Source organism: Rana temporaria, chromosome 2 (assembly GCF_905171775.1).
Source record: "Rana temporaria chromosome 2, aRanTem1.1, whole genome shotgun sequence".
In the NCBI taxonomy this organism is placed as follows: Eukaryota; Metazoa; Chordata; class Amphibia; order Anura; family Ranidae; genus Rana; species Rana temporaria.
In genome coordinates this window covers 394,901,152-394,928,719 of record NC_053490.1, presented here as the reverse complement: position 1 = coordinate 394,928,719, position 27,568 = coordinate 394,901,152, and the positions used below count along the sequence as shown (strand labels likewise).

The 27,568-nt window shown below is 42.8% G+C and overlaps 1 protein-coding gene across 1 annotated transcript in view; it reads right to left on the bottom strand.

Moving 5' to 3' along the window:
• Window positions 1-27,568, bottom strand: part of EFHC2 (EF-hand domain containing 2) — a 135,103-nt gene that overhangs the window by 76,205 nt on the left and 31,330 nt on the right. Inside the window, exons 6-10 of the mRNA XM_040338063.1 lie at window positions 25,274-25,381; window positions 24,378-24,516; window positions 15,315-15,480; window positions 12,825-12,967; window positions 9,200-9,396 (exon numbers count right to left, since the gene is read on the bottom strand). Of these exons, the coding sequence (XP_040193997.1) occupies window positions 9,200-9,396; window positions 12,825-12,967; window positions 15,315-15,480; window positions 24,378-24,516; window positions 25,274-25,381 (753 nt within the window). The remainder of the gene's footprint in view (window positions 1-9,199; window positions 9,397-12,824; window positions 12,968-15,314; window positions 15,481-24,377; window positions 24,517-25,273; window positions 25,382-27,568) is intronic.

The following is a 27,568-nucleotide window of genomic DNA, read 5'->3' as shown; positions in this document are numbered from 1 at the left end:
GAGATCACCAAACTGGTCAGTCGCAGCCAGGGCGCCATAAGTGATATTTTACCTTACGCCTTCTTTCTGGAGCGTGCATTGCGTTGTGTCATTGATCAAACCGTCGAGGAGCAGGAAGATGAGGAAGTCGCAATGCTGGGTGAATTCCCAGGGGGGGCTATTCCACCTGAGACAAGTCAACAACGGGAGTCTCAAGAGGAGTCAGAGGAGGATGATGCTGGGGCGGAGGAGGAGGAGCAAGAAGAGATTTAAACCTTTCTGGGATCCCTGGTGTTGTCCGTGGATGGGGGGAGGAGAACGAGGACGACATTATCCTGGATGATGAGCAAGAGCCAGGCCAGTACAGCGCTTCCAGTTTATTGCAAATGGGGGCCTTCATGCTCCAGTGTTTTAAGTGGGACCCTCGTATAAAAAGCATAAGGGACAAGGACCAGTACTGGGTGGCAACGTACTTAGACCCCCGGTACAAACAAAACATTAGCGGAAATGTTACTACCATCACAGAGGGCTATCAGAATGCAGCACTTCCAGGCCTTGCTTCAAGAAATGCTGCATTCTGCTTTTGCGTCCGCTGGCAGAGGAATTTCCACTCACAGAGAAACAGTTTTGGGTACCAATTCCAACAGCGCCTGCAAGAAGAGGGCGGTTTGAAGATGTCTTGGTCACTAATGATATGAGATCATTCTTTCAGCCGACCCATCGACAGCTGTCCTCCAGATCCAGCATCAGGGAACGCCTAGACCGACAGGTGTCCGACTACATTGGGTTAACGGCCGATGTGGACGCACTGAGAAGTGATGAACCCCTGGACTACTGGGTGGGCAGGCTTGACCTCTGGCCAGAGCTTGCACAATTTGCAATGGAACTGTTGGCTTGCCCCTCATCCAGTGTCCTGTCCGAAAGGACGTTCAGCGCAGCAGGGGGTGTCGTGATCGATAAGTGCACTCGCCTAGCTCATAACAGTGTTGACTACCTCACATTTATAAAAATGAATGAAGCATGGATCTCGAAGGAATTTAACACATGTGACCAGTAGACCATGTTTCATTCAAATTCTGGTGAACGCCTGTGGGCTAATTTTTAGGGCCTGTAATGGCCGACACTTACTTCTGTATCCGTTGAATGCCTAATATACCACCAGCCACAGAATACAAAGTTGTTTGCTGTCCGGTGGTGAACGCCTGTGGCCGTGGGATAATTTTTGGGGCCTGTAATGACTGACACTTACTTCTGTATCCGTTAAATGCCTAATGTACCACCAGCCACAGAATACAAAGTTGTTTGCTGTCCGGTGAATGCCTGTGGCCGTGGGCTAATTTTTGGGGCCTGTAATGGCCGACACTTACTTCTGTATCCGTTGAATGCCTAATGTACCACCAGCCACAGAATACAAAGTTATTTGCTGTCCGGTGAACGCCTGTGGCCGTGGGCTAATACTATATGTACTCTCAAAGTACCTGAGCTATATTGCCTCTCATACGCAATTAATACTTGTTACTACTAATACTATATGTACTCTCAAAGTACCTGAGCTATATTGCCTCTCATATGCGATTAATACTTGTTACTACAAATAACATATGTACTCTCAAAGTACCTGAGCTATAGTTGCCAGTACAACTTGTGTATTATACCTGTATCCTCAAAGTACCTGAGCTACACTATCTCTTGTATGCAATTAATATTTGTTACTACAAATACAATTTACTATGTGCTTAACAGAAGTGTAGAATACTTATAGGCCTCATCCTAATTGTTGAACATGTTCGCTCTAACTTTTCTATGCTAGGGGTTGATGCCATTTCATAGCATCTCCCCTAGTGGCCTAAATACATCTCTACATGCTAGGGTTGGTATGATGTAGAGAACCCCCAAACTCCTGTTGCTAGGAGTGACGCCTTGGGGTCCCTTACTGATAATCACCTGCATGAAGTGGTGTATTGGGATATTGGCCTTGAACTAATTTTAAACGCTAAGCCTTGGTCGTATGTTGTAATGCGTCCATGCTTAGAAGCTCAACGCCTTTCTTTATGTGACACAGAGATGATGTATAGATCCCCCAAACTCCTGTTGCGAGGAGTGACTAGTGTTGCTCACGAATATTCGCATTGCGAATATTCGACTCGAATATAGCATATTCGAGAAATCGCGCTATATTTCGAATTTCGCGGTGAATATTCGCAATTCCGAATATTCGCATTTTTTCAATTTGATTTTTAAAACAGATCACATCCTATCGACGTCTAAAAGCATTGCTGGTATGATTAGAGACCCTGGGCCGAGTAGCTAAGCTGAGGCGATCCTATTATGTTGCCAAATTGAAAAAAAAAAAATTGCGATTTTTCGCTATTGCGAATGCGAAAATGATTGCGAATTTTCGATAACTGTGGTAGGAGAACTCTGATTGTCTCTGATGCAAAAGGGGGGGGCTTTGTGTATGTGTATGTGTATGTTATGAATATTTGTATGTTTGATATTATTATTTTTTGTAAGAAGGAAAAAATTGCGCATACCTTAAAAAAGGGGAGAATACAGCAGCAACTCAAAAATGTTATACAACATAAATTAATACAAGACAGAAAATGGAGTCGCTCTACAAGAATAAAAAATATGTCTAGTGACAAGACATGTGGGCAAATTATAAAATAAGCAAGCGCAAATAACTTGTGAAATACACAGTGAAACAAATATATAAAGAAATATAGTCCCAATAATAGAAAAATAATCTTTCATAAAAATGTCTTTGATATGTGAAGTGAAAAAAAGTCCAAAGCATGCAGCATGAACGTGTTCAATCTTTAAGGTGTTTGATTGACAAACGGCTGTGACAGATGGATAGAGTAAAGAATCACCACCAATGCAAAACACTTTTTATTTTCTATTGTAAAATATCAAGAATATTCTGAGCCAATCAGAGTGCTCCTTCCGCATTTGCCGAATATTCGCAATTATTTTGTATTGTAAAATATCAAGAATATTCTGAGCCAATCAGAGTGCTCCTTCTGCATTTGCCGAATATTCGCAATTATTTTGTATTGTAAAATATCAAGAATATTCTGAGCCAATCAGAGTGCTCCTTCTGCATTTGCCGAATATTCGCAATTATTTTGTATTGTAAAATATCAAGAATATTCTGAGCCAATCAGAGTGCTCCTTCCGCATTTGCCGAATATTCGCAATTATTTTGTATTGTAAAATATCACGAATATTCTGAGCCAATCAGAGTGCTCCTACAGCATTTCTCGAAATTGCGCAATAAATATCGCATTCGCATGTTGCGATATTTCGATAAAATATCACGAATATTCTGAGCCAATCAGAGCGCTCCTCCAGCATTTCTCGAAATTGCGCAATAAATATCGCATTCGCATGTTGCGATATTTCGATAAAATATCACGAATATTCTGAGCCAATCAGAGTGCTCCTACCGCAGTTATCAAAAAATCGCAATTATTTTCGCATTCGCAATAGCGAAAAATCGCAATCATTTACTTTCGATAAAATATCACGAATATTCGAATTTAGCGAATATATCTCGAATATTCGAATATATATTCGAGATATATCGCGAAATCGAATATGGCATATTCTGCTCAACACTAGGAGTGACGCCCGGGGCCTAATACTGAGTTGTCGCATAGAGAATCGCATTGAATTCCTTGCTAACCGCAGTTGTGGTTCACTCCGTTCACCAGTGCTGTTACAATGTGCAAATAATATCTTGCGCCAAATTAAATTAAACTCAGCTGCTACCCAAAAAATAATCAACAGATTATAAACAGTGGTATATGTGGGGTTGGGTGCGCTAAAAATATATACTCAATACATATCAATAAGTATGTCTAACTTATATACAAGTAAAGTGCATTATTACAACAACGCCTAGAAATTGACAATAGTGTTAGTAATGATCCAGCACATAAGTCCGTGATAATAATGTTCACACCGTCATCACAGTGACCGGTCTGGTGCCGGACAAAATGAATGAAAACTCATATAAGTTTAAAGTGCAAAAAAGTGCAAGAATAGTTCTTTGAATAAAGTCCATAAACAATCCTGGACGATTGAAAACAAACGAGTGCTCACGAAAATCACAATGAGGTTCCACCTTCACCAGTGTATGCTGATAGACACCCGAAGTGAATATTAAAGATGGTTCCATACCAGATGGTATTGCTCCTTATTTTGGTACCAAAAAAGGAGTCATGTAATGCTTTACAGGTCAAGCCTGTGTAAACAGATGCGTCCTGGCACTTGATGTTCTTGCAATCACATGTATCCCAGTTTGTGCATGTAAGAATAGAATGATGGCAACATAGTGTAACTTGTTTATTAAAAAGATATATAAAAAAAGAGAGCCAAATGGCCGCTTACTTTTTGGTGTGCCTCGAACCCGGAACTGAGGCTTGCTCGCGTTTGTTAGAATCAAGGATCCTGAGTGCTGGACATGTGTCCCGAGCGTGCGTTCCACCTAGGTGGTGTTCGGAGCCAGCAGGACAGGAAGTGACGAAATGTCGTGCGTGGATAGGTACCGCCTCAAATGCCTAATGTACCACCAGCCACAGAATACAAGGTTGTTTGCTGTCAGGTGAACGCCTGTGGCCGTGGGCCAATTTTTGGGGCCTGTAATGGCCGACACTTACTTCTGTATCCGGTGAATGCCTAATGTACCACCAGCCACAGAATGCAAAGTTGTTTGCTGTCAGGTGAACGCCTGTGGGCTAATTTTTGGGGCCTGTAATGGCCGACACTTACTTCTGTATCCGGTGAATAGCTTAATGTACCTCCAGCCACATAATACAAAGTTGTTTGCTGTCAGGTGAATGCCTGTCGGCTAATATTTGGAACTTGTAATGGCCGGCACTTACTTATGTATCCGGTTTTTCACTTAATACTTCTGGTAGGTCAGTGTCCATGTTGTGGGACTATTTGTGCACAGCTAGTAAGTATTTTGTGGCTGCAAATATGACCTGAAGGTTTTTAATATTCGCCTGCCATTAAAGTCAATGGGGCCTGCCGCAGACTTGCAGTTCACGGACATTTGCAAAAGTTTGCGGTTAGCGTTCACGAACCGTCCCGTCGGATGTTCGTCCATCACTAGTCTCCAGTGAGTGCACTCCCATCCTTAGCGGGGGAATCTGAAGCCCACTCGTTACTCTTTCCGGGATATGGCGCTGCTGACTATCCAGCATGCGCCTCCCAATCTCGCACATGTGCATAAACTACAAAGTGCAATGTGGTGCTCCAAGCAGCGTCTTGTTCACCCGCCCATTGGCTCCTGGTATATGTGTGTCATCAATCCCAGGAGCCAATTGGCGGTGGACATGGTGGACATGATGTACCTCGTTGACGTACACATGAAGTGGAGGATTAAGCTTACATACAAGGTTGCTGCAAAAAAAAAAAGTGTCCAAATAATTGTCACAAACTGATCACAAATGCGGGTGGGGGGGAGTGGAAAAAATGCCTGGAACTCCGCTTTAAAGCACTATTAAACCCAAAAGCAAACATTATATTGCACCTTACTGATTCTTAAGTATGACGTCTGTGTTAGTTTCCTTTTTTTGGCCTATCTGTGTTCTATTTTCATCTGGTGATCCAGACAGTAAGTTTGTTGTTTTTCAATCAAAGAAGCTCACTTGCAGTTACAGGGATGAGACAAACCATTTAACACTGGCAGGGGCACTTAAAATGTAAAAACGTTATCCCAAAAGGAAAAAAAACTGTTTGCTGTAACTGATTATAAAGTATTAGCTGGACCTCAGCTTTAATGTATTACTTTAATTAAATCTGCTAGTCTATCTAACACTCCACTCCCCCCAGACTGAAAATGCTGCTGTTCAAACGTGCCCCCTGTGCTCATGTTACTGGCAAGGTCACTATGGAAAAACGGAGGGAACAAAAGCCTAAAAAATACTAATACAGCCACCACAACTAATGATTGGTAAGCTGCAATATATTAAAAAAAAAAGTTTTAGGTTTAACATTTTATGCCAGTGTTTCCAGCCCACATGCTGGTAGGGCTAGCATGGGGAAAATGTGAAAACTCTGGGGTAGATTCACAAAGACTTACGACGGGCGTATCAGTAGATACGCGGTCGTAAGTCCGAATCCGCGCCGTCGCAACTTTAAGCGTATGCTCAAACTGAGATACGCTTAAATGTTGCTAAGATACGGCCGGCCTAAGTTTTCTACGCCGTCGTATCTTAACTGCATATTTACGCTGGCCACTAGGGGCGTGTACGCTGATTTACGCCTAGAATATGTAAATCAGCTAGATACACCTATTCACGAACGTATGCCAGGCCGTCGCAGTAAAGATACGCCGTTTACGTAAGGGGTTTTCAGGCGTAAAGATAAACCACCAAAAACATGGCGCATCCAATGTTAAGTATGGATGTTGGAACCGCATCAAATTTTTCAAATTTTACGTTGTTTGCATAACTCGTCCGTGAATGGGGCTGGCCATGACGTCGAAAACATGACGATTTGCCGACGTCATTTGGAGCATGCGCACTGGGATACGTCCACGGACAGCGCATGCGCCGTTCGATCGAAATGTCATTTACGTGGGGTCACAGTTAATATACATAAAACACGCCCACAGCTTCAACATTTGAATTAGGCGGGCTTACGCCGGCCCTAATACGCTACGCCGCCGTAACTTCGGCGGCAAAATCTTTGAAAATACCATACTCGCCTCTCAAAGTTACGGCGGTGTAGCGTATAGGAGATACGCTACGCCCGCCTAAAGGTACGTGAATCTACCCCTCTGTTTTTTTTGCTGCCTGTGCTGGGGTGATTCATCCTCTCTATTTGTCCATTGACCGTTGTCAACAAGAGACAAATAAGGGTAAATCCTGAGTTTTAGAGTTTCCCTGAGAGCAAGTGGTAGGAAAGTATTCCATTGGTGACAAAGTTGGGTCTCCAAGACAGGAAATGAGAGAATTCCCTCTAGTAGTATATAGATTTCAAAAACAGAGAGTTTTTAATCCTTCCCTAATGTATCCAAATGTAAAAAAAAATGTTTGGACTTTAAACCTTAAAACAATACCTGGTGATACTGCCAAGAAGGTCTTTTTCGGGCACTTCCTGTAATGCTCTACACCTGTCTGCCAGCTGTAATCTCAGAGGCAATCTGTCGCAAAGGTTTCTGATTGGGACTACAAGTGACTATTTCAAACGCACATTGCATAGGCATGGTCCAATATCGGCACTATCAGGAAACCCACCTTCAAAATGCCAAGCAACCATTGCTAGAGTGTACCCATATAGAGAGAAAAGGGTTGCAAAGAGGATTAATAAATGCAGCATCACCGAGATGCAACAATAAATCTAAAAAGGTGCAAACATTTGTGCAAATATTTGTGATAAAAAATGCTTTTGCAAATTAAATGTAATTCAGTTAGGATTTACACCTATTTTAAGAGGTGGAACAGGTGCCTTTAACCGGTTCTCGGGCCGTCTCATGCAGATTTACTGTGGCAGAATGTCTCTCCTGGCCGAAATCCCATACATATACGGCTTTGCCCAGGAGAGCCACCAGAGGGTGCGTGGCCGTTGGGCGCGATCACGTGCACGAGCGGAAGCTCGGGGGTTTGTGTGTGTAAACGCACAAATCCCTGTGCTATCAGAGGAGAGAAGACAGATTGTGTGTTTGTATAAAGTAGAAACCACAATCTGTCATGTCTCCTAGTCAGTCCCCTTCCCCCACAGTTAGAACACACAATAGAGAACCCAGTTAACCCCTTGATCGCCCCCTAGTGTTAACCCCTTTCCCTGCCAGTGACATTTACATAGTAATCAATGCATACTTATAGCACTAGTCGCTCTGTAAATGTCAATGGTCCCAAAAATGTGTCAAAAGTGTCTGACCTGTCCACCGCAACACTGAAAAAAAAAAAACGCAGATCACCACCACTAGTAAAAAAAAAAAACGCCATTTAAATGCCATAAATCATTCCCACAATTTGTAGATGCTATAACTTTTGCGCAAACCAATCAATATACGCTTATTGCGATTTTTTTTACCAAAAATATGTAGAAGAATACATATCGGCCTAAGCTAAGGACGTTTTTTTTTTGGGGAGGGGGGAATAGTTACTAAAGTAAAAAAGTAAAAGATATTGTGTCTATATTTTTATATATATATATATATATATATATATTTTTATATATATATATATATATATATATATATATATATATATATATATATATATATATATATATATATATATATATATATATATATATATACACCGTATTTATCCGCGTATAACGCGCACTTTTTTCCCCTTAAAATCAGGGGAAAATCGTGGGTGCGTGTTAAACGCCGATCCGCTGTCTCTGAGTGCCGTGGCCGACATATACCAAGCGCAGTACACTCGGGTACACTCGGCTATGCTAGGCCGCGCTCGGCAAAGCTCACGGTCACGCCATGTGCCGCCTCCTAGCCTTTATGTGAGAGGAGCCGAGCGTGGCCGAGCATAGCCGAGTGTACTGCGCTCGGTATATGTCGGCCGCGGCGCTCAGAGACAGCGCGGGAGAGCTCAGAGACAGCGCGGGAGAAGCGGGGAGGACACCACCGAGGCCGCAGACGGACGCCGGACCGGACAAGGCCACCGATGGACGCCGGGCAAGACACCGACAAACTGTAAGTAATTCTTTTTTTTCAGGAATTTCCCTCCTAGAGTATGGGTGCACGCTATACGCCGGTGTGCGCTATAAGAAGATAAATACGGTATATATATATATTATATTATATTCTAATATATATATATATATTATTTTATTTTTTTTCAAAGTGTCGCTTTTTTTTTGTTGATAGCGCAAAAAAATTAAAACCGGAGAGGTGATCAAATACCACCAAAATAAAGCTCTATTTGTGGGGGAAAAAAGTACATACATTTTGTTGGGGTACAACATCGCACGACCGCACAATTGTCAGGTAAAGCGACGCAGTGCTGTATCGCAAAAAATGCCCCGGTCATTGAGCAGCCAAATCTTCTGGGGCTGAAGTGGTTAATTATATTAATATCCCATGTTCATCTTTCTAGTTTCCTCCTTAAACTCAGAACAGCGAGGCTCTCATATAATATAAACTGTGATCTTCAACATCAAACAGAGCTGAAATCTATTAAACAATAAGCACAATATTATACTCTACAAAATTAGATCATCTATCCATATACCGTACCTCCTGCACATGCTTCTCCATGTAGTCAAACACATATTCATCTGCATCAACCAAGATAAACTTGTGTCCGTTAAAATTAACCCTGGCTCCAACGAACACATCTGCAGCATTGAAGTATTCGGACATCTCACTCTTGAATAATTCCTGTCCTGGTTTCTTAATACGACATCTTTCCAAAAATTTGCCACCTAGAATTCCTGAATAAATAAATCCATAGTATGAGACAACTGACATAAAATAACTAAGGGAATAGTTGTATCCCCATTACAGATACCTATAACTTTTATATAAATTGTAAATAGGCAAGGCTTGTGTTTTTCAGATATATGAACCAACCAATTAGCAGTGACCGATATCATAGCAGACAGAAATTCAACCAGCATAAAGCAACTCCTATTTACCTGCAGATAATGCTTATCATCACACAGGGGTTGATTTACTAAAACTGGAAAGTGCAAAATTTGGTGCAGATCTGCATAAAAACGAATCAGCTTCCAGGTTTATTTGTCAAAGCTTAAAGTGGATGTAAACCCTCCATACACCCAGTGAAGTGAACAGCCTCAGATGATACACAGAGATTAACCAAATCTCCCTACATAGGTTGTATATGTATATCTGCTGTCTTCACATTTATATACTGTTTAGAAAGTTGAGATCCTGTTAGGAGATTTTCTCTTCCTGGTTAACACAGAGTGTGATGTCTGGGCATACAGCCAAGACAGTTAACATTGCTCTCCTCATAGGCAGAGACTGTCAGAGCTGTTTTGTAATAGGAGCTGCTCTCTGCTAATCTATTTTACAAACCTCCTTTGACAAAAGTTTCAGGCTGCTTTTGTCTAAAAAGTAAAAAAATATGTCAGGAGTTCTCAGGCTGATAACAGAGGAACCATTCAGGAGAGAGCTACAGGACTTAGCTCATTGAAGAGAGATAACAAAATACTGCAGATATATGTGCCCAGCTCAAATTTCATGAATCGGGTTTACATCCACTTTAATTAAACAAGCTGAAGTTAGATGCTGATTGGCTACCATGCACAGCTGCACCCAATTTTGCACTGTCCAGTTTTAGTAAATCAACCCTACAGTACCTACAAACAGGCACCAGAAAGAATAGGATACTGTCAGGAATGCTGGTAGATCAGACTGTGTGACCGCACAGAGGAACCAAACAAGGTGAGTAGTGAAATAAAAGGTGTTTATTTACAAATGTGTGAACCACCAGTGCACAATAAAACGACAAACAGTATGTACAAATAAAGGGGAATACCGTATTCATAAACGAGCCAAGCCGAGGTCATACACATGGGAGGTCAGTAGATGGGTGAGGATGGGAACACAGCGGATCAGGGAGTGGATGGATGGACAGGCTGCGGGGCAGGAATCCAAGAGGGAACAGGAACCAATGTAAACAGGCAAAGGGAAGAACGGGTCCAGGATAAGCTCAGGATGGGGAACAGAAACAGAGTCCAGATCGCAGGGTCAGATAACAGGCTCAGGTCCAGGAGGTATGACGATACCAGGGCGAGGAGTGATTACACACGCCGGGTATTTATAGAGGCGTGCTGATTGCATTCAGGTCACACCTGAACGCAGGAAGGGCTGTATGCTCCATACTGCCAAGAACGCCCCGCTGGTGGACGCCAGTACTGCAGCCCAAGGATAACATAGCACCACCAGGGAAGAACTCCTCGCCCTGGTATCGTCATACCTCCTGGACCTGAGCCTGTTATCTGACCCTGCGATCTGGACTCTGTTTCTGTTCCCCATCCTGAGCTTATCCTGGACCCGTTCTTCCCTTTGCCTGTTTACATTGGTTCCTGTTCCCTCTTGGATTCCTGCCCCGCAGCCTGTCCATCCATCCACTCCCTGATCCGCTGTGTTCCCATCCTCACCCATCTACTGACCTCCCATGTGTATGACCTCGGCTTGGCTCGTTTATGAATACGGTATTCCCCTTTATTTGTACATACTGTTTGTCGTTTTATTGTGCACTGGTGGTTCACACATTTGTAAATAAACACCTTTTATTTCACTACTCACCTTGTTTGGTTCCTCTGTGCGGTCACACAGTCTGATCTACCAGCATTCCTGACAGTATACCAGGGCCATCCCTTGATCAGACGTGATTGCTTTGAGGAACCATACTGGTGTAGTGTGTGGCTCTAAAGATGGATTTCAATGAAATCACTTACTTTTCTCTGCTGGCAGAGGAGGATGAGGAGTATTGTCGCCAGGTTTTTGAGGGATGGACAAGTGACCAGCTGATGGAAGCCATCCGATCAGCCCATTCCATGGTGGATCAGGGTTATATGTCTTATGATGATGTTCAGGCATTAATTCGGTTGTGTGTAAAGCCAGCTCTGTCATTTATTCCTGATGGCAGTGACGATTTCTCTCCCCCCTTCAGTCATGACCAAGTTGAATCCCTGGTGTGGTTATTAGAGGATGATCCAGTTTCTTTTGATGAACATTATTCCTCCTGTCCCCAGCAAAAGTTGTCTGAGTGCATTTGTTCTGTGCAGTCTCTGATTAGGCAAGGTGTGTGTGTGAACCTGCTTTTGTTCAGCCTGTGCTGCAGGCATGGTCAGATCTCCTGATTTCTGCCAAACCACCTGTTTCCAGCCCTGCCATTAACCACTCACCTTCCCAAATATCCATCTGTCCATCACCAATGGCAACCCCAGTCTCTGCTCAGTATACACTGCTTCCCACCAGATACCAATATCCAGTCTCTGCTCCCTGTACCTATCCTGCATACAACCCACCTGTCTCTTCTCAGCCGCCTACTAACCCACAAAAACTTCCTCCAGCTACTGTTCCCTCTTCTCTGCCATATCCCAATCCTCCTTTCCAGTCCGCTGCACCCCTTACCTACAGAGCTTCTGTGGCTAAGCCCAAGAAAAAACGAAAGTTTTTCCCAACCAAGATGATCCTGCCAGTAACCCAACCTGTCTCCACACCAACCAACCTGCTCCAGTCTGCTTTACCCTGTGAGAGAACCTTGAAACCTGAATACCCTGACCTGCTTGACCCGGATTGGACCTTGACGATTCTCTGCCGTCTCCTACACTTGACCCATGCCTGCTTATCGGATTTGCTGTTGTCTCCTGCCCCTTGACCTTGGCTTGCTCTCACGGACTTCCTCTGATCTCTCCAACTCCTGACCCACGGCCTGTGACCCGGATTTGCCTTTGTTTCCTGTTGGTCCCTTCTGGACTTACCTGCCTGTTCCTGCCTGATCAACGACTGTCTCCAGTCCTCTGCACCTGCCCTGTTTTCGTCAGCTGCACCAAGTCTGCCTACCAGTTCCCGGCACCGGTGCCTCCTTGTGCCGTCCCTCCTCTGTTCTAACTCCAGGGAGTGGTCTGCACAGGGTCGCAAAGGTGAGCCGCCCTCAGCATCTTGGCCTCGGTGAGTACTTACCTTAATGGTCCTGACAGATACATAGTAAAACGCTAGTAGGTATAATGCAGGTGATTGAGCACAGGAATAAAAAAAAGTACAATGGTCTCGAAGATCATGGGCCATCTTCCATCTTTGTGGATAGACGACATGAATACATTTACCTGTCAAATAGAACCGATATCAAACCACAGTTATTTGTACTTATATATTTGTTCGGTACCTGAATTTCGCTGTAGTGGTTCGAATACAGCTATGGTGTCATCACTTAAGAAATAGGAGATGATGAACTTTCTTTCCAAATCTATGGGGTTTTCTGTAACAAGTTTTGCAACAAATCTAAGAATATTGCTCTCCAGGCCATTCCTAGAAAAGAGAGCAATTAGAAGGTAACTTACAGACTATGGGAAAAACAAGAACTTGATTTTCTTCTAGAGTGGTACAAAACTTATACAATTCTCCACTGGCCAGCACATGAGCATATTAAAGTGGAGTTCCACCCATAAATATAACATTACATCAGTAGTTTTAAAAAAATGTCATTAGTCCTTTAAGAATTTTTTTTTTTTTTTTTAGATGCCTTCAAAGTGTTGTTGCTAGGCAGAATAGTTAATCTTCCCTCTTCCTGCACCTAGGTGCTTAACCTACACTGCACAGACTCCTGGGAATGTAGTGGGTGTAACTTTCCAGGAGTCTGTGCACTCCCCAGTCTCGAAGAATCATGTGACTTGGACAGTACAGGTGCTGAAACCTGATCTGAAACCTATTACACTGCTTGTGCAGCACTGAGCATGTGCGAGATCTGCAAGGCTGAAATCCAGGAAGTCATACAGTCTGGCTTCATGATGCCCACACTTAAGATGGCCCCAGTCAATTTCTATTTTATAAAGTGTCTAAATGCTGTAACAACCTAACAAAACGGACCTTAGTTTACAGACTAACTTTACTAGAATACATTAAGCTTGTGTATTACAGGGGTATTTATATTTAAAAAGTGAAATTGTGGCCGGAACTCCGCTTTAAATTCAACTGCAATATTGAGTTATATTTGGAAGGTCACCATATTAACAGCTCTTCTGTTACAATATTGGAAATAAAAAATCTGGGACAAATAGTCCATGAAAATATTAAGTATTCACAGTTATGGTTTAACTACTTGACGACCACCTACAGTATATTTACTGCAGGCGGGCGAGCAGCATGGGCAGGCTGGCTCAGGTACATGTATGTGGGCCAGCCTGGGGTGCACAGTGTGCCACTCCTGCGACATCTGTGTCCACTGGACACAGGGGACTGCGGCTTCCAGAGGCTGCTTCTTTTGAGCAGCCCGGGGATCATGTGATCGGTATGCGATTACATGATCACAATGTTAACAAAACTGTTATGAATCAATGTCATTCATAACAGGTATGCTTCCTATACATTAATACAGTTATTGGACCATAGCTATCACATGGTACCTGGGCCAATCACAGCATTTGATTAGCTGTAGCCAATCACAGATGGTATGAATTGCCAGTTCAAAACATTGCTGTTGAGTGTGATCATCATTGTAACAGCAATTTTATTTTTCTTAACATACTGTCACCAGTCAGTGTCCCTGAGCACCGGGACACCAGTCATATGATGACGATGTAGTGCACTGGTGACAGTATGTAAAAAAAAGTGCTATAATTATATGATCAAACCTATTTAATACTGAAAAGTTAATTTCCATTGGTACACAATAAAGATAATTAAAAAATTATAAATATTGCGCTAAGAACAACTAATAATATGATACCAGTACAAATAATCAGGTGCAATCAATATTGAATTGATAATAATGTGTTCACATAAGAGTAAAACATATAGATGCTGCTCTCTAATACTAACAGTGCATATCCTACAACGTGAATGACTAATATTGTATTACCAGTACAAATCATCAGGTGCAAACAATAAATTATTGTTTGCACGTTGTAGGATATGCACTGTTAGGCCCCGTACACACGAGAGGATCCATCCGCTGAAAAATCTCAGCGGATCGGTTTCAGCGGATAGATCCCCTGGTGTGTACGTTCCAGCGGATATTTATCCGCGGATATTTCCGATTTCCAGCAGATAAAAATTTGTTAGCATGCTAACAAATCTATCCGCTGGAATCGGCTCCAGCGGATCGATCCGGTGGTCTGTACAGACTCACCGGATCGATCCGTCCGAACCCGTCCCTCGCATGCGTCGTAATGATTCGACGAATGCGTGGATTTCCTTATATGACAGCGTCGCGCACGTCGCCGCGTCATCATCGCAGCGACGGCGCGACACGTCACCGCGGTTGAATTCCGCGCAGATTTGGATCCGATGGTGAGTACATGCCAACGGATCAAAATCCGCCAGAGGATTTATCCGCGGATACGGTCCGGAGGACCGTATCCGCGGATCAATCCTATCGTGTGTACCAGGCCTTAGTATTAGAGAGCAGCATCTATATGTTTTACTCTTATTTGGACACATTATTATCAATTCAATATTGATTGCACCTCATTATTTGTACTGGTATCACATTATTAGTTGTTCTTAGCGCAATATTTATAATTTTTTAATTCCTATTTTGGTTGGGTCACCATTTACTTATTGCAGCTTTTTTACATTTGGTTATTAATTTATGTGTTGTTATTTAAGATTAGTAGCGCTGTAGTTTTTTCTCATTTTTTTTACACAATAAAGATACCTGTCTTTTTCCATGAATTTCTTGAAATCCCTTTGGGGTGGTTTTGGTAACAGACCCAAACAGGAACAAAGTGAATCTTCTTCTGAACCAAAGCCATTGTAAGGTGGAAGCTTTTTCTCATATTTTGTACGCTGTGGAAATTTGTACTGAACTGGAGTGAAATCTTCTGTGGAATAAAACATGATAACATTGAAAAACACAGTACTATTAACATATGTGCACTTTTTATGAGTCTGATCTCTTTATCAATTTGAAATCCTGAGGCTTTATATACATAAAACAATGAGGTTTCACCTTACTGAAGTCAGATCTAAAGATGACTTAGTTCTTTCAGTATAGACACTGCGAATACAATGTACAATAGTAACTGTGCAATTTCTGTATGTGCTTAATCACTTTAGCGCCAGAAGAATTGGCTGCTCAATGACCAGGCCATTTTTTGCAATACGGTACTGCGTCGCTTTAACTGACAATTGCGCGGTCATGTGGCGCTGTACCCAAACAAAATTGACGTCCTTTTTTTCCCCACAGATAGAGCTTTCTTTTGGTGGTATTTGATCACCTCTGCGGTTTTTATTTTTTGCACTATAAACAAAAAAAGACTTTTGAAAAAAAAGAATATCTTTTACTTTTTGCTAAATATCCCAATTAAAAATAAAATAAAAATGTAAAACATTTTTACACACACTGTTCTGTCTCTCTTGCCCGCCGCCACGATCACTTGTGGCTGGCGGTTATCAGCATCAGCACCCCCGCTATGCAGTGCACGCGTGCGCCCCTATCCCGTTTAAAGGGAACGACGTACAGCTACGATGGTCCACGGAAACGAGCCGACTTGCCGCAGTATAATGATATTAATACAAACCATAACCACAATTTTTTTTATCTTATTTCTTTAGTTTAGGCCAATATATATTCTGCTAAATATTTTTGGTAAAATAAAATCCCAATAAGCGTATATTGATTGGTTTGCGTAAGTTATAGCGGCTACAAACAATGGGATATATTTATGGATTTTTTTTTATTTTTCTACTAGTAATGGCAGTGATCAGCGACTTATAGCGTCATTGTAATATTGTGGCGAGCAAATTGGACTAAAAATAGGCACTGTTACTGTACTAATGACACTGGCTGGGAAGGGGTTAACATCAGGGGCAATCAAAGGGTTAACTGTGTGCCTAACTGGTGTTTCAGTTTAGTGGGGGAGGTGCTTTTACTAGTGGAAGACATGGGTCGGTGTTCCTGCTTTACAGGAACACAGGATCCATGCCTTCTGTGCTGTCAGAACGTCAATCTACCTTTAAGGCCTCGTACAGACGGTCCGTTTCCAGCGGATAAATCCTCTGGCGGATTTTGATCTGATGGCTGTACACACCATTAGATCAAAATCCCCGCGGAATACGATGGCGCGGCGACGTGCGCGACCCTGGAAGGTAAATACTTCCACGCATGCGTCGAATCAATACGACGCATGCGAGGGATGGGATCGGACGGACTTATCCGGTGAGTCTGTACAGACGACCGGATAAGTCCGGCGGACAGGATCCCAGCGGATAGATTTCTTAGCATGCTAAGAAATTTTTATCCGCTGAAAATCCGTCGGCTGGATTTTTATCCGCCTGAAAATGTCCGCTAGGCCGTACACACGACCGGATCTATCTGCTGGAACTGATCCGCGGATCAATCCCAGCGGATCGATCCGGTCGTGTGTACGGGGCCTTACAGATCGCCATTCTGCCTTTGTACAGAATGATCAGCGGGTGCCAGCGGACATCGGGTCCGCGGGACACGCTGGTCAGCTCCCGCTATGTAGAATCACAGCGTATATATAAGTGATCCTGCGCAGCGCAGCCATCCTGCAGCAGGAAAACTTCCATGGGGTGGTCGGTAAGTGGTTAAAAATACTCAAAACTGAGTTTAGAACCCTTTCACACTGAAGCGTTTTTACAGCGTTTTATCGTTAAAAATAGTGCTATTAAACCGCTCATAAAACGCTCTCCATGCATCTCAATGGACCCTTTTACACCGAGTCCTGCAGGCAGCATCTTTGGAGCAGCTTTTGGGTGCTGGAAAAAAATGCTCCAAAAACGCCCCTCTCCATTGAAATGAATTGAAAGCGCTGTAAAAACGCCTTGCCCTTTTACACTGAGGCATTGCACTGGCGGGCCCTAAAACGTTAGGGTCTTAGCATTGTCTTTCACATTGGGATTGCAGATGAGGCTTCTTTCAGGCGCTTTACAGGCTTTTTTTAACGCCAAAGCGCCTGAAAAAACGCTCAAATAACGCCCGAAAAATGCCCCAGTGTGAAAGGGGCCTTAGTGTTACTTTTAAGGGTTAACGAAATGGACATTTGGATGACATTATTCAAAGGAATGTGAGTGGTCTGCTGCAGCTGTGCAGCTTCATGAACCTTCTTGTGAATACACAGCCATGGGGTGTAATAAATAAATTTGTTGCGTAATGCAATATTTACTTTAATCAGTGTTTACTGTAATTTAAAACACTATAAAGGGGAACAGATAACATCAGAATGCGTAAAACTGGACTATGTTTACATTCCATCAATGGAATATAATACATCTTATTAAAAAATGCTGAATAATCAGGAAATAATGTCAACAGTACACTGTCTAGTGGATCACTTGTGTATGGGAGGCAGAGCGAAGAAACTCACATCAACTGACTGGGCCCCATGGCAAATGTCACTACAAGCTCTCAATTCTGCAAAGGTTCACCTAGTAAGCCGACTAATCCATATTTTACTTTTAAAAACTGTAGAGTGAAAACAATTTAAGCTGAAATCCAGTTAGATACAAAAGACACACTTTCCTGCAGCTTGTAATAAGTATTACACCATTAAATGTCTTTTTTAAAAGCCCAACTCCAAGCATAAATTACATTTAAATGGTGCACTGTGCATCAGTGGCCTTACTCCTTAAGCCCCATATACACGACCGGTTTTCCTGCCAGGAAAACTGCGGGGAGAGCTTTTGGCCAGGAAAACCGGACGTGTGTATGCTTCCTTGCAGTTTTCCCGACAGGAAAACCGACGGGAATCCCAACGGGAAAATAGAGAACCTGCTCACTATTTTCTCGCCGGGATTCCCGGCGATTTTAAACCAGGCAGTTTTCCTATGGGGAAACACTGCGAGGGAGCATACACACGCCCGGGATTTCCTGGCGGTTTTAAACCCGGCAGTTTTCCTATGGGGAAACACTGCGAGGGAGCATACACACGCCCGGGATTCCCGGCCAAAGTTCTTCCCGCAGTTTTCCCGACGGCAAAACCTCTCGTGTGTACACGGGACAAGTTACCGAGCAGGTTCTCAGTTATCCCGTCGGGATTCCCAGCGGACTTTATTCCGCCATGGATCCCAGTGGTGTACAGGGCTTAGGTCTTGGATCTAGACTCCTCTTCCTAAGCCATGTGGCAGTGTAATGGATCAAAGACATCCTTTTCTCTATGAGCCAAGCTAAATTCCCAACCTGGATACCAGACATTGTTCCCTGCTCATTATCCTCTTGGGTGCCAATCCCCTCACCACCTTTGTAAGTTCTATGGATTCCTGACTCTGAAGGCTGAGCGAGGACAAGGCCACTGGAAGTGTTGCCTTCACCAATAGGAGTTGTCCATATCGCACAGGCAGTGATATGGACACCTAAGAAAATACCCCAGGAAGTAAATAGAATAGAGGATTGTTGTGTGACTGTGGCTTTAATGGGCATTTGGATAGGTTGAGTGGGGGAGTTGCTAATATCCTGGAGTTGGGCTTTAAAGTGGAAGTAAACCCATCCATTTACCAGTTTCAAAAAACTGTTTCATTTCCGGCACTTGCCGGAAATGTAACACTCCCATTGGTCGTGCTCTTGACCAAACTGTCAAATCCAATGGCTGGTGTCATAATGGATCACATGTGCAGCATCATGGCAATTGTAGATTAAACAGAGGCAAAAATGGCAGCTTCCTTGGCTGAAAACAATAGGGGGGTTTATTTACACTTTAAATTCAAACTGTGCAAATGCCTGAATTTTATTTGGCATTAGCATCTTGTAGTCTACTACACATTCTGTACAGCAGAGCTCAGAGAGGGGGAGGAAGAAGCAGTATAAGGAGCCAATCAAGTTTAAGGCATGCTAAAAAGAGGGGAGAGCAAGGTGACAAGGAGATGAGCTTTTCCTTGTGCTGCTTCACCTTTCACTGCCCAGCCACAGGGACGGGGTAGAGGATGGGACTTGTAAGTGAAAATATAACAGCAACAGAGCTGTGTTAAATTTCAGAACTGAATGAGTAGAATTAAGCAGCTCCCATATATGCGTTGTATCTATGTATTTAGTGGTTTGCCTGGAGTTCTGCTTTTAGGCAAAATGCATACAGTAAATTAATTATTTTCTGTGTTGTTTCCTAGTTTCTATAAAGCGGTTTACTGCTAAGCCCTTTTTTCCCATGTATCTCTTCTAAGCAGGGCTGGTGCAAGGATTTTTGATACCCTAGGCAAAACCTCATTTGCCGCCCCCCTGGCTCCACCCCTGACTCCACTCCCTTTGCCCTGCCAATGTATACCCCACTTTTTTAACGAAGCACCCATCAAATGCAGCCCAACAGCGCTCATCAAATGCAGCCTCACCAGCGCCCATCAAATGCGGCCTCACCAGCGCCCATCAAATGCGGCCTACCAGCACCCATCAATGCAGCCTACCAGCACCCATCAATGCAGCCTACCAGTGCCCATCAGTGAATGTTTGTTTGCTTCTATTCATTCGAAAGTCGGGGACACAGACACAGTCCTTCACCGATGCGCCTCTGACACTATTTACAAACAGAGCGGCGGCTGCCTGCTGATTCTGAGACTTAGTTGCTTGCTGCAGAGAGAAGAGAGTAGAAACACCAGTGGCCAGGCACCCCCTAGGCAGCAGTGCACCCTAGCTGCCTAGTTTGCCTAGTGGTAGCACCGCCGCTGCTTCTAAGCAACACAGGATTAAAGTCCTGCCTCAACCCCACTTTCCTCCTTCGCTACAATACTGACTCGTCAGGATCATCAATATGATAAAATGCTAATGTTTTTGTTACAATCTAGATCAGTGGTTCTCACCTCCTGTCCTCAGGAGTCAGGACCCACTAACAGGCCAGGTTTGCAAGATAACTAAAATACATCATTCACAGGTGATATCATTTGCTGCTCAGTTTTTGCAGTATTCTAGTCTGAATCTCCCCATAATACTTAAAATCTGGCCTGTTAGCGGGTCCTGAGGACAGGAGTTAAGAACCACTGATCTAGATGGACTTGGGTTACGCTTACCAAAGATGACTGCACATATAAGAGAGTGTGATGCTTATCTATGCCCACAAATAAGCTTTCTATTTAAATCAATGGAGCACATTTCAGGTGCATAAAAACAAAAAGTTTGTAATATCTTGCTGTTATTTTCTTCAGAAAGCAGCCATTGTCTGAGGCAGAGGCGTAGCTTGAAGCTTGTGGGCCCCGATGCAAAAGTTGATCTAGCCCCTGGGCTGCAAACCGTCCCTAAACAGCCGCTGCTGCCCATTTAAATCAATGGGACACCGTGGCTATACTGCCGGCAATGCTCCTCTGCTAAGGGGCTTTGCGGTGGTTTTTAACCCTTTTTGGGCCACTAGCCGAGGGTAATAGCGCTTCAAAATTGGACGACGACGCCCCCGCCCCAATGTGAAAGGGGTCTTAGGGCAGTATGCGTTCAGGGACATATGACCCGAAAAGCAGAATTCCTGCATTCTGCGCACACATTCCTGAAAACATACTACCATAAAAGCAACAACCCCTTGGTATAGTGTCCAGCGAGGTCCAGCAGCCATGTATTTTAGCCTGTCATTAGTTTTAGCCTGCCACTGTGTAGGCAGGTTAAAAAATGTATAGTTTAGTTAGGCAGCAGCTAGCTCAGAATGGGGAAAGGGTTAAGCGTTTTAGCTCAGTTAACAGACTTTTGGTCCTAGCCGGCCCACCTGTGCTACAAAAAGTGGGATCAGCTAAGGTCTGTGGCTGTCAGCTGTGGGAGTGGGAACAAGAGTGTGGTACTAGTGAGTTTGAGTGCTACCAGAACCAGGAATTGCGGAGAACATCCAAGCCATGGATAATGCCATTATCAACGTTCACCTTATGGAGGTAAGTCTGGGCCACTACAATATCTTTGTTAGGATTAGGGACAGGACGTTGTTCATATTGACCTGTTTGGCACATCATGTTCAGTAAAGTTATATTAACCATTATGAGCATGGTCTGAAGTTACTTGCTGGTTCTGTGAGTGCTTTGATACTTTTTTATTATTAAAGTGTACAGTTTTATCTAAGTGGCGCCTGCTCTCTGTTTCTCTCTTGTTACATGCACTGGAGTCTGGCTTCGGCTCCCCCTGCAAGGCTGCCCAGACCAAAAGACTGTCATCTCACACAGAGCTATCATAGCTCAAAGGACTTTTTGTGGATAAGTGTTTTAGCTTATGTGTCAGCATGCGCCATTACTGTATATATTTGCTATGGGTAACCAAATCAAGGAACAAGCTACAAGCAACCAGTCATTAAGAAAGGTACCTGGTAAGGTGGCAGGTTCTCCGATAGTGAGGGGGTCAGTGTTCTAGCTCCCTCCCTAGCGGTCAGCATTAAATAGCAGCCAGGTCTGAACCTAAGTTACAGGGATCTATGGTCTGATCATGAGGTATGGGAAGAAAAGAGTTAAGTGAGAACTTGCATAAAGTCTGCGCTAGGTGCTCGGTGGGACCCCATTCAATTACTGGGAGTGAGGTAACAGAAGTACACTGGACTGGTGGAGAGGGTGCAGTCTCAGCACACCCCTCCTAATGCAACATACAAGTTACAGTGTAGTGACATGGAACAAATGGCTTTTCACAGGAACTCTGCAGTGTATTACTACACGCAGTCAAAGTTCATCTTTAAATCAGGAACTCCATTAATGTTAGACTTTTAACATGACCACAGTCTCTGCCTGGTGCCAGTCATTGATGAGCGCTTCATGTGAGATATCCCCCCCCCCCCACATGCACGGGCACAGATGACCTTGTCAACACACTTGGCATAGTCGGAAAAGGGACCCGCCAACAACAACCGCGTATTTCAGCCTGTCATAGATTTTGACAGCTGCACCTGTGCCTTCCTTGCATCCAAAAACAATGGAATTTGACGCACGTGGGCCAAAAAGCCTGTGTGCATGAGGCTTTAAATAGAAAAAACTGTCCACGCTCTATAGAAAGACCCTTGCTCTGAGTCAGAACTAGAGCTCCAATCACTAGGAAGCATCAAAAGTTGTGTATTTTTGAAATGAAGGGCTACAAAAATCAAAAAATATGTGAAATTATAAACTGTAAAAAAGATAAGGGAAGATGGGGAAGAATGGGTTAAAAAATATAAATTATACTGTAGTTACTAAAGGGGTCTATTTATAAAAAAAAATAGTTGGATGAATGTGAGAACGCGACAAGCATTTGTCCATCCTTGATGAATTATGACTGTATTTTGCTTAGTAGAGTGATTTTATGATAATCAGCGCCATCTAGTGGCCATAATGCAGTATTTTTTATGATTTTCGTATTAAAGGAAAAATACCACATTATAGCCACTAGATCAGGGGTGTCCAACCTTTTGAAGAGCAAGGGCCACTTAAGCGACTTGGTAACCGGTCGCGGGCCACAATGAGCAGAGCGGGTGGATGGCAGCCCACTCGGCTCTATAGAGCCCACTCTACTCTCAGCACACCAAACTCGCAGGTAATAGAAGTCTATGGCTCAGTGCAGGTAACCCACAGGTGCACTTCTCTACACCTGTGGATCAGTTTGAAAGCAGCCCAGTTACCATTGCAGAACAGAAATGCCCATATATACACTGTGATTTTATTAAAAAACGTACCTTTAATAACAGGATTCTATTCTATTTTATTCCATCCCAGAGCAGGAGGTCGCGGGCCACATCAGAGGGCTCCGCGGGCCACATGTGGCCCCCGGGCCACTGGTTGGGCACCCCTGCACTAGATGAAGCTGGGAATCATAAGAAATCACTTTATTAAGCAAAATACAGTTAGAATATGTCATGGGTGGACTAATGCTTGTCATAGTGGTCCAAGGATTTTTTTTTATAAATTAGACCCCTTAGAGCTAATTACTGGTTGCAGATATGCTGGAGCTAGCATTTAGTGCATGGCTGTTAACAGTGGCAACATAGCCTTAGACCCCTTTCACATTGGGGCGGGCGTTGGCGGTAAAACGCGGCTAGATCTAGCAGCGCTTTACCATTATTTTAGCGGCGCTATTTGGCCGCTAGCGGGGTGCATTTAACCCCCGCTAGTAGCCGAATAAAGGGTTAAATGTGCCTGTGTAGCGCCGCTGCCGAAGCGCTTTGCAGGCGCTTTGCAGGTGCTTCAGCAGCGGTGCCCATTAATTTTAACGGGCAGGAGCGGTGGAGGAGTGTGTATACCGCTATTTGACCGCTCCAAAGATGCTGCTCGCAGGACTTTTTTTAACGTCCTGCCAGCGCAGCATCTCAGGGCGAAAGCACTCTGGTTTTTATACTTGGACTGCAGGTCAGGTGTTTTTCAGGCGCTTTATAGGCGCTATTTTTGTAGCCCAAGCGCCTGAAAAACGCCCCAGTGTGAGAGGGGTCTTTGGCAATGAAAAATTGTCCTTCGAGAGAGACACCAGCTTTCTATATGAATTATGGAGTACGGTAGTCTTTGCCAACAATGTAATCTGTTAAAACAACTGACCCACTTAAAATATGTTGATCATAGAATATTATGCTGTTTGGAACTGATTTTTAGCTTTCCGTGCTGGGATGCCTGGAATCTGTAAGTAACAAGTTTACTGCTAAATGCTCCAGACCGGAGCTCCTTTAATTTCTAAAGATTGATGCCAACATCTTTCAGTTTAATGTGATATTCTTTACTGAATAATGTTTAATAATCTGCTGCATGCTGGGATAATAAACCCTGCAATGTATCACTGCAGCTTCCAGTTGCTTGGTAATAAAAAAAAAGTTTTTTCCCTAGCGTGTATTCAGAATTTTAAGAGCAAATTAGGTTTCCTTACCAATACCATATTTTGTTCTGTAGTAGTTCTTTGTAAATTCATCACAATCACATAGAATTATCATGCGTCCCCAAGCACTGATTGCGGCTCCAATTGTCAGATCACAGTCTTTGTAAAACTCCTGGTGCACGGACCCGGTCTGCAAAATGAATGTTAGTATTTTATGACCTGTAATCAGTGAACACTCAAGGACAAACCACCAGATTCAATTGCAAGTCGGAAAGCATAAATGTGGTTTTTCCTGCATGTAAACACTTCCTGCAGTGGTTTAGGAATAGGATAGATTTTCCCATAATTTTCTCAAACTATAATAAACACTTTTTTACATTTGAAATTCTTAATTTGGATAGATAGATAGATAGATAAATAGATAGATAGAAATGTATATATATTTTATATATATATATATATATATATATAATATATATATATATATATATATATATATATATGAGAGAGAGAGAGAGAGAGAGAGAGGGAGAGAGAGATAGATTATATATATAAAAATTATATTTTTATATAATATATAATATTTATATATTTATTATTTATATATATATATATATATATATATTTATATATATATATATATATATATATATATATATATATATATATATATATATATATATATATATATATATATATATAGATAGAAATTATCAAACTTTTCTAGTGTGCTATACCTAAAGAATATATTAGCTTACACTTGGCAAGTTTGCAAATTTTTACAATGAATATCTTCACATTCAGTAATCATTATATGACCAAATATAGAAATTCTTGAATTTAAAATTTCTTAAAATACTGTATTGTAGCTTAGAATTTGGACTTGCTACATTTCCTATTTAAATAACATCATAGACAAATATTGCATAAAAGGCTTCAATTCGTACTTTAAGATTATCCAGAATAAAGCGACCTCCATGTCCCATTGGGCCAAAAACGTTAAGGATAGTACGTGTAGTAATCTCACCGGGGTTATACATTTTTGCTGGTGCATTCTGTAAAACAATGTTGGTAGAGATGGTTAATGCTGCATTAAATCCTTATTCAGACCTACATAGCTTTCCATGACCTTTGTCAGCATGGAATGTACATTTAAAAAGCACAGTGTAGTTTTAAACATCAGCTTCAATGCCAATGTCTGCTGTTTTAGTTTGTTTCCTGAGAGTTGACAAGATGCACAAAAATGTACTAAATAAATAGGCATATATTACAGAACAAGGCAAGACAAAAGAATCTTACTAAAAGGGATGTTACACACAAAATTGATACTCCCATGTTCAAACAGTTATGCCTCGTACACACGACCAGTTTTCCCGTCAGGAAAACTGACATGACAGCTTTTGGCTGGGAAAACTGCCTGTGTGTATGTTCCATGGCAGTTTTCCCGACAGAAAAACCGCCGGAAATCCCGGTGGGAAAAATGAGAACATGTTCTCTTTTTTCCTTCCACGATTCCCGGCGGTCCTTTTCCCGGCAGCTTTCCTATGGCAAACACTGCGGCGGTGGAGCATACACACGGCCGGGTTTCCTGGCCAAAGCTCTCGTGGCAATTTTCCTGTCAGGAAAACCGGCCATGTGTAGGGGGGAAAAGCTGTCAAGCCGGGTCTCGGCTTTCCCCTTGGGTTTCCGGGCGCTAAAAAGCCTGCCGGGAAACCTGTGTGTGTGTAAGGGGCATTAGACTTGCCCCAAATGGCCCAATAAATGTGAATAATGCTCCTGGTTATGGGCATCCCTTGCTGTAGCAGGGGGACAGATGAGAGATATCATATATGTATATTATATTAGGTATATGTACAATATCTCACAAAATTGAGTACACCCCTCACATTTGTTAAATATTTTATTATATCTTTTCATTTGACAACACTGAAGAAATTACACTTTGCTACAATGTAAAGTAGTGAGTGTACAGCTTGTATAACAGTGTAAATTTGCTGTCCCGTCAAAATAAGAAAAGTGAGTACAAAAGTGAAAATGTCCAAACTGTGCTCAAAGTGTCTTTTGTTGCCACCAGTATTTTGTGTCGCCACCATTATTTTTCAGCACTGCCTTAACCCCTCTTGAAGCACCGACCTAGTGCATTATCATTTAAAGGGATTTTATTGAATAAATTAAAACAGTAGTCATACTGAAACCGGAAGTGCGGGTGTATATGCGTTCCACCCGCATACTAGTAAATATGGGCGCTCGGCAGCTATATCTCTCTCCCCCTCACCACTATACAAGTTCATGGTGGTTGGAGGGACATGGCTGCAAGAATGTATCTATATAGCTCTCTCTATCTAGTACATGAGTTCCTATAATCAAAGCTCCCTCTAATGGTCAAAGAGGGAATTGTATAACGATTTATGTGGAGCCCATATTAGAACACAGCAATCCCCATAAAGCATCTCCACACAGGCTCACATGCACAGAGCCTTAAAATTTACGCGGTGGGTAAAATACACAACAAAAACTACACAAATGTAATTTAGCCAGATTAATAGCAACATATAATGGAATATATTAAAACTTTTCATTAATACACTAGTGAAGGAGGTTCGCCTCTGAAACACGTAAGCCAAAAATGTCGGTCTGATGCCATCTGATCGTGTTGTTACCGTGGTTGCTGAGCGATACTGTCTACCAGTATAATTGTCCGATAAGCGCTGTCTTTCTACTCTGTTTGTGAGTATGACTACTGTTTTAATTTATTCAATAGAATCCCTTTTAAGTGATAATGCACTAGGTCGGTGCGCCCTTCTTTTTCTTTTCTTTTCTTTTCTTTTCTAGCTTTATGAATTGCCATGATTCTGAGAAGGGCTGCAAGACAATAGACTTTACACTAAAATTGGATGACATTGCCCTATAGCAGGAAAACACCAGAGCGCAGGAGGAATTGTTTTTGTGTTAACCCCTCTTGGGCATGGAGTTCACCAGAGCTTCACAGGTTGCCACTGGAGTCCTCTTCCACTCCTCCATGATGACATCACAGAGCTGATGGATGTTAGAGACTTTGCACTCCTCCACCTTCCATTTGAGCATGCCCCACAGATGCTCAATAGGGTTTAGATCTGGAGACATGCATGGCCAGTCCATCACCTTTACCCTCAGCTTCTTTAGCAAGGCAGTGGTCATCTTGGAGGTGTGTTTGGGATCGTTATGCTGGAATACTGCCCTGCGGCCCAGTCTCCGAAGGGAGG